At 46.3% G+C, this 8,299-nt stretch overlaps 1 protein-coding gene across 1 annotated transcript in view; it reads right to left on the bottom strand.

The window, feature by feature from the left end:
• Positions 1-6,875, bottom strand: part of F13A1 (coagulation factor XIII A chain) — a 160,983-nt gene extending 154,108 nt beyond the window's left edge. Inside the window, exons 1-2 of the mRNA XM_017884150.1 lie at positions 6,771-6,875; positions 4,782-4,929 (exon numbers count right to left, since the gene is read on the bottom strand). Coding sequence (XP_017739639.1) covers positions 4,782-4,911 — 130 coding nt within the window. The 5' untranslated portion in view covers positions 4,912-4,929; positions 6,771-6,875. The remainder of the gene's footprint in view (positions 1-4,781; positions 4,930-6,770) is intronic.
• Between the last annotated feature and the right edge of the window lie 1,424 nt (positions 6,876-8,299).

An 8,299-nucleotide genomic window follows, 5' to 3' on the forward strand; every position in this document is an offset into this window, starting at 1 on the left:
AAAAAAAAAAAAAAAAAACAGGAAAAAGACCTCTTTCTCACATTTCTTTTGGGTGCCCACAATTTTAATGTGTCCTTAATTAGAATGATTAAAAACATTTTCTTAAGTCGCTTAATGTATAAAGTGTTGCTATTAATACGTCCTGGACCCTATAACATTGAAGCATTGCTCAGGTGCTCAGAGGAAGCTGGAACAAGAGAAATGAGCCCCATACCTCCAGGTGCTAAAATCCCTCTGGTCTATTCCTCTTCTAGCCTGGAGTATCTCCACAGCGTCCAAATGTATCTCCTGTTCCCCATTTTCTCCTTACACTTTTTTTTTTTTTTTTTTGAAATGGAGTCTTCGTCTTGTTGCCTAGGCTGGAGTGCAATAGCACAAACTTGGCTCACTGCAATCTCCGCCTCCCAGATTCAAGTGATTCTCCTGCCTCAGCCTCCCAAGTAGCTGGGATTACAGTCTCCCACCACCACACGCAGCTAATTTTTGTATTTTTAGTAGAGACAGGGTTTCACCATGTTGACCAGGCTGGTCTCGAACTCCTGACCTGGTGATCTGCCCACCTTGGCCTCCCAAAGTCCTGGGATTACAGGCAAGAGCCACAGTGCCCAGCCCTCCTTACCACTTTGTAAAGTATAATTCTGATTATGTATTTCTGCTAATTAGAAACCTTCTCAAGTCCCCCATTATCTGCAGGAGGAAAGCAAGATCCCCAAGGCCTTGTTATGGTGTGATACCTGCCGTATTTTCCCAGGCTTGTATCTTCTCTTTCGTCTTTTAGTCACTCCTCACTTGGCACATGCTGTTTCCTCTACTGCAAACACTTTTCCATGTGCTTGCCTGTCAGGAACACTCCTACTCATCCTCTAAGTCCCAGCTCCAATATCCTTGCATCAAGAAGCCCTCCTCATCCTCTTCCCCACTCCACCACACCACTAGACATTGATTTCTGTTATTTCACTGAAATGTGCATAAATCACAGTCACAGTCTTTATTACACTGAATTGCAATGATCTTTTATTTATTTTATCTCTACACTGACAGTTTTTTGAGGCCAGGGACTGACTGACTCAACTTTATGTCCTCAGGGAGAACCTGGAGCAGCTCCTGACACATATGTGAAAACAAGTGTATATTTTTCCAGGAACTCAATGAAAGGAGGAACTGCTGCTGGAGAATAGCATTTCTCAGTCATACATTGAATGCCTCTCAAGTCGCTCAGTGGCCTTCAATCCAGAGAGGTTTACTCTGCACAAAGAGGAGGCTTATCATTAATTGGTTGATTTGATTCTGACAAGGAATGGTGGGATGGAGGAGATTCTCAGGAAGGTATAAGACCCCATTAGCCTGAAAAACTACTAGAACCCACCTATGTTTAATTTTTTCATAGAGCCAGGCTTGCTTTCCAGTTTTAACTCAATACATTAGAACTGTCAAATGATTCCAATTGCTGCTACAGATGGTCACCTATTGTTAACAATATAAAGCCAAACCAGACCAACAACATAAGATTTCTTCTGGAATGTTACATTTCCAGCTACACATAATCTTTGAGACCAGGCAGGCAGTGGAGAGATTTTTCAGAAACACCAACTAAGCCTGCAGAGTGGTCTATTGGAAACTGATACAAATCCAAATCTCGGGAGATCGTCTCAGTACCTTTCCTGGCTACAACTGAATTCAAAGGGTGACATTAAGGATGCCTAAAACCATGCAAGGATGTCAAACGCTACCACTGACTGGCTGGTCCCACCTCTGGGATTTCAGTGCCCACCTCAAATATTTCATTTTTTTCTTGAATATCATGGTGTGCATGAGAGGAAACTTACCTGAGTTTATACATTTTAAAATATAGATTTTACCAAAATAATTCTTAACCAAATGTTACCAAAGCTATGACTTAAGGGTACTATATATACTCAGTATACCTTGTAACATTGTATATGTCACACACAATGATGGGCAGGACTCTCTGCTACAGAACTATTAGAAATGAAAAACCAGCCATTTCCCCCCGCTTCCTCTTCTTGCCTCTCTGCATTTCTCAGTCAATATTACAAGAGCAGCTTGCTAACGGGAAAAGGGGCCACTGAAAAAAATGGAGACAAGAGTTTCACTTGGGGCTGGTGTTTCCGGAGGCAAAGTCATCATCCGCAGATTGGTGACCACGGATACAAGGCTTCTTAGAGGCCACTAGTGGCCACTGGGTGAACTGCATGAAGATGGCATTTTGAAAATGAATGACTATGCTTTCCAAGGTTTAGTCGCTTAGCAAATTTCGTCCCTTAGGGAGAAAACTTGATATATAGTGCCAGAAAACCTGCTTTTAGAACAATTAAACATAAATCTGAAATGCAAAGGGTAACCAGGAGATAGACCTCCTTGTTCCGATGGTTTGTGTACTGGTATATGTGTGTGTGGACAGGTTTATTTCCTGTCCTCGTCTGGGACTTGCTGTCATGATTCTGGGCTTCAGAAACCATATCCCCAGAGCATGTAACACTTATCTTGTCTGTGTGAAAAATATTAAATGAATGCATATGTATGAAATCTGGAGCTCGTTATTAATAATAAATTATAATGCCACTAGATCTGAGTCATTCAATTCACAAGTGATTGACTGTTTGTTCATTCATTCTACAGCCACTGGACATTCATACTCTTATGCCAGTGCCTCTAATGGATATCCCAGAATGTCACTTGGGTTGTGGACACATATGACTGCAAAATAAATAATGACTAATTTTTCAGAATAGTTCAGTTATGCTGCTCCCCACCTCTGCCTCTAGAAATCAACAAAAGCAGTAACCCCAGATTTTTTTTTTCTTAATTGGCCTACCCGCACATGTTCTCTGACAGTTTTTATGTCTTACTAGCAGCACTTTGTTCAGATGTCAGATTTATGGGGGCTACAGGTTGTACATATTCCCCATAGGAACAAGTATTCCCTGGAGTGTTTTCCTGACCTTGCTGGGGTATGATAAGTTGCACATTCCCAGTCAATGAGCACTTATTGGTCATGTGCTGTGGCTCAGACATGATCATAGACACTGCTCACTAGATGCTCATGACAATCTGTGAAGTAGGCATTGCTTCCATTTTGCTGATGGAGAAACTGAGGCTTGGGCACCTCTATGACTTTCCCAGAATGAGCAAGAAGGGGCAGATGTGGAGCAGGAAGCCAGGTCTTCTGCCTCTGCTCTCTGCTTCCCTGCACTGCCTTTGTAGAGGTCCCCATTTTTCCCCACCAATCCTGGCAAGCGTGGCTGTGTCCTGACTCCTCATGTGGCAAGGGCAGCTGTGTCATTACTCCTCATGTTCTTACTGCTCACTTCTCCCAGTGCCTGCACCCGCTTTCTGGGGGCCCAGAGTCTTCTGTGCCACAGGGGAATTTTGCTAGAAGATGGAATACACAAAGGCAACCTGCTTAATAATTTGATGTCTGTAGGCTTTTCAATTTTATTTGCATTCTTAAAGAAAAAGACTCATAGACTGGGCAAGGAGTGAATATCAACTGCTTACCTTCAGCCTCTATTTCCTAACCTATAACATGAGGATGAGGACTCATTGATTAGCAAGTTCTCTTAAACCCAGTTCTGTGGCTGTCATGGTTGGGTTTAAAGAGTGGCACCCAGCTGGGAGAGAGACTTCAGAACTACAAGTTCATCTTAGCCCCTCAAACTCTACCACCTGACTGAAGATGCTCTTCTGTTCTGTGAACCTCTTTTCCCAAACTTGGATGTACTGGATGCCTCCCTGATTTCACTATTTGATATCAAATCATCTAGTGTGATAGTAACACAGTGACACCAGTCCACAACACCTGGGCAGGTGTCTGGCTTGCTGGATAAACTGCACTTCTCCTTTCCCTTTGCTATATGGAGCGATGCATCAGTCTGGGCTTTCAGGCATTGGTCTCCTTCTAACGAGTGGAATCAACTACACAGCTCCAGCATGACCATGCTCACCTATCCCAGCAAATGGATGTTTTATCCCCAGTGAAACCCAGCACAGAACACCCTTAGGAGTAAAATTGGATGTTGGTGCATGAATGCTATGCCACTCGAGGACATGAGTCTGAATGTCCCTGCTGTGGCCCAGGGGAATGATGTCTGTATCACCAAACCAGTGCTGGCACCTGGGCCTTGTCACCGCTGACAGGGCTGAGAGGAGGTCAACTGCTGGCCGCTGTACCCGGAGCAGGTTTCTAGGGATCAGGCAGAGGCAAGAAGCTGGGGAAGCAGCTTGCCTTGCCAGCTCACCAGGCTGCTCTGGAGAGAAATCGAGGGCTTCTATCTCTATTACTGTCAGAGTCTGGCACTTCTCCCCGGCTCTGAAATTCACAGCAATGGATGGAAAAGGGAGGAGGGAGAAGGAAGGAGGTGCAAGCCAGACAAGCAAAACAGCCACAATATTTTGGAAGTGGAATATTCCAGCTAGAGAAAATTCTCTACAGCATGGAGCAGTAGGGCTGGAAGAGGCCCTAGCTAATCCAGCACTCTGGTTTTGTACAGGAAATAGTTGAGTGGCAGAAAGACAAAGCAACTTCCCTGAGGTTACAAGGTCAGTAAGTGGCAGAACTGGGACAAGGCTCTGGGTCTCTGGTGCTTTCACCACTTAAAAGAAAGCTTTTGCTTCCTTCCTTTATAAAACCAGAGATTGACAGCAGCCTTCCTTTTGTGGGGACCCCAGTGTAGACAGAGGATGTTTACCTGCAGGGAAGAGGGGCCAGGACCCAGCTGTGCCTGGACCCAGAGTGGTGGGGAGGGGGTGTATGCTCATACCTTGCAGGTTGATGCCCCGGGGCACCACGCCCTGAGGCTCCAGTGTGGGCAAGTCATCTTCCGCTGCATTAGAGTTATTGGGTGGAACCGCTCTCCTGCCTCCAAAGGCGACTCTGGAGGTTTCTGACATTCTTAACTTTACAAGGTCCTTCAGAAAAAAAAAAAAAAAAAGACAACAGAAAAGGCATGGAAAGTGAGTAACATTTGAGAAAAGGATTCCAAAATAGAGCAACAGACATATCTGTATGATAGCACTTGAGCAACACATTTTGCGGTTTGCATAAATAAAAATGGAGAAGTGGCAGCAATGATTAGTCTAATGATGGAATACAGTTCCCCAAGGATCTTGGGGAGATTTTGTGCGTGTCAAAACATATGGAAAGCAGAAGAAAAGGGGTTTATTTACATAAATATAAAAATTAAAAGATTTGTGGAGACCCGGATTCCCCCACCTTCCATAATCCTACAGCAGCATCTTCACAAGAAATCTTTCCTGCCATATGCATGTGCTGTATCTATGTTCATTTCATAGAGATTTATGAGATTATAAGTCACTTTTAAGAATAAACTCACACAACCATGTCCAGATAAACGTTGTCTTCTAAAGCATTCACATTTGCAATTTAATTCAACCAATATTTATTGAGGGCCTACAACATGCCAGGCTGTGATCTAGGTACATGGCATACATCAGAGAACAAAACAGAATTTTTGCTGACAGATTATAGTCTGGTAGGGTTAGGGTGGAGCCCAGCAAGAGCCATAAGTAAACCCAGTTAGGGGTCTGAGGAGGTAGGAACTGCTTTGGAAACAGAACCACATGGAGGAGGATAAGGAGGTGGAGAGGTTGGGCGTGCAATTTTAAACAGGGCTATCAATAGGCTTAGGAAGTCAGGGTTGCCAACATTTCCCATGCCCCAAGCCTGCTTCCCCTTCCTTTGGAGCTTGTGCAGGCACTGAGCCAGTTTAAACAACACACACCTGAAGGTCAGTGACCAGTAAGTACTTGTTGACCAACTGACCAAATGAAGGGGGACTTTGTTTCTGGGCCCAATGAAGGTTCCCCTTGATCCCCTGGATTACCCAGTCATGACTCCTGGCGACTTGGCTATTTTCAAAACCAGGCACCCCCAAGAGATGAAGAGTCCCCATTGTAGAGGCCACCAGAGTAGAGAGATGGTTCCAGAGACATGTGGAACACTAACAACATGCTAGAGAAAAGACAACCACGCCTAAGGTGTTTGGTCTGAGAAGGAGACAGGAGTGTTTGACTGCATGAGGTGTGACTAGGTACCCGTAAGTATAGATAAACATATTTACAGTCATTGGTGAGCTGAGGGGGGAAGGGAGGGAGAAGACAGAAAAAGGGTTAATGATAGGGAGAAGGCTGGAGAGAGCCATCCTCTGGTGGGAAATACCAAAGGTAGGCTGTGGCATGGCTAGGGGTGCAGAACAGTGTTGGAAGACACACTGCTAAGGGGAAGAAGTGGGTTGCCCCAGGTGCACGCCTGGCTGGGTGAATGCGTGCGGCGGGCAGGAGCCCTTGCTTCTGGGCATGTCTGAGGAGGAGAAGTGGCTGAAGTGCAGCTCCAAATTGGGATGGAGGAAGGCGATGCCGGGCGGGCTGTGCTCACTTGGTCCCACTCCCCTCACCTTCTGTGTTCCAGCTCCATAATCTGCTCCCCTGAGGAAAGGGGGCTTGTCCCTCGGGGAAGCACCCCCGACTCCCCCATCCCCATTTGGTGGCCTTCCAAGCAAGCAACGGCTTCAGGAGAGCTCCGTGGAGAGCCTGAGAGAAGTCCCGCTCAGAAGCTGGGCTGGGCAGGTGCGGAGCTGGGGGCGGGAAGCGAGGATTGGGCAAGTGGGACTGCCTGTGACCGGCGCCACAGGGCCCAGAGCAAGCCGCTTGCGGGTTCACCCAGGAAACCGAGGTGCGGGAGGCGGACGCAGCGGGCCCCTGGCTCTTAGGGTGCAGGGACGGCAGCTTACCTGCAGGCACTCCCCTCCAGAGGTGCCCTCGCGTGGGCTTGCTCTGTGCGCCTCGGGGACTTCCTCAAACGGACTCCGGAAAGACTAGACAGTTGGCTCTTAAATAACTTCCCAAGAGGAGCCCTCACCCTCCTCCCCTGTCCCACAGGGTTTTCTCCTCCCCCTTCTCCACAGCTGGAGCCCAGCAAGGGAGCTCTGAGGATTTTCTATTTACTTCATCCTGGCTTGTTATCCCGGCAGGTGCCTCCTTCTCTCCCACTTACCCCTCTGACTCCCAATTTCTCATTCCTGCTTCTCCTCCCCATCCCCACCCCTAGTTCTGCCCCCCCAACCCCCCCGTTACTGGGAGTACCAGGCAAGGGACCCTGCAGTGCCAGGAAGTTCCCACCCATCCTTTTTGGTCAGAGGGTCTGGGAGGGTCTCCTTTACAAAGGAATGCTTTTGCCTGCAGCTCCGCTGCTACTGTGGCTTGGCAGGAGGGGTCTGCCCTCCCACAGACAGGTCACCCAGACAGTTGTGACCATGCATCCAGTGAGAGCAACGTGTCCCTCCTCTGCAAATAAGGCATGGTCTGCATTCCTGAATCATTCCAGAGCCACAGCCACCGCCTAACCACAAGACTTCCTGCAGGAATGGGATGCCTAGCCCCAAGGAACATGAGTAAACATCTTTAATAGTGCCATGCATATTAGAAAATCACACTTTGTTTTCTCTGAAAATCATTTTAGTGCATGTTCAAAAATTAGAGAGAAAGAAAAGAGAATTTTCCTCCTAAAATTTTCCTTTCCTTTCCTTTCCTTCCCCTCCCTTTCCCTTTCCTTTCCTTTCCTTTTCCTTTTCCTTTCCCTTCCTTTCCTTTCCTTTGCTTTCCTTTCCTTTCCCTTCCCTTCCCTTCCTTTCTCTTTTCTTTCTTTCTTTCTTTCTTTCTTTCTTTCTTTCTTTCTTTCTTTCTTTCTTTCTTTCTTTCTTTCTTTCTTTCTTTCTTTCTTTCTTTCTCTTTCTTTTTTTCTTTCTTTCTTTTTCTTTCTTTCCTTCCTTTCTTCCTTCCTTCCTTTCTTCCTTCCTTCTTTCTTCCTTCCTTCTTTCTTCCTTTCTTCCTTCCTTTCTTCCTTCCTTTCTTTCATCTTTCAGATGGAGTCTTGCTCTGTTGCAAAGGCTGGAGTGCAACTTCCACCTCCCAGGTTCAAGTGATTCTCCTGCCTCAGCCTCCCAAGTAGCTGGAACCAGAGGTGCACACTACCATGCCAGGCTAATTTTTGTATTTTTAGTAGAGATGGGGCTTAACCATGTTGACCAGGCTGGTCTTGAACTTCTGACCTCAGGTGATCCACCCTCCTTGGCTTCCCAAAGTGCTGGGATTACAGGCATGAGCTGCTGCACCCAGTCAAACATGACTATTTCTAACCCTCTTCACTGTCTTCAAATTTCTGACCCTGCCACTCAATCTCCTGATGTTATAGAGAAGAAAAAAAAAAAAAAGATGCCATTGGTTAGAAATTCTCTCAATTTTCTGCTACCAGATCTATGAA

Source organism: Rhinopithecus bieti, unplaced genomic scaffold (assembly GCF_001698545.2).
Source record: "Rhinopithecus bieti isolate Rb0 unplaced genomic scaffold, ASM169854v2 scaffold_14232, whole genome shotgun sequence".
NCBI classification, from domain to species: Eukaryota; Metazoa; Chordata; class Mammalia; order Primates; family Cercopithecidae; genus Rhinopithecus; species Rhinopithecus bieti.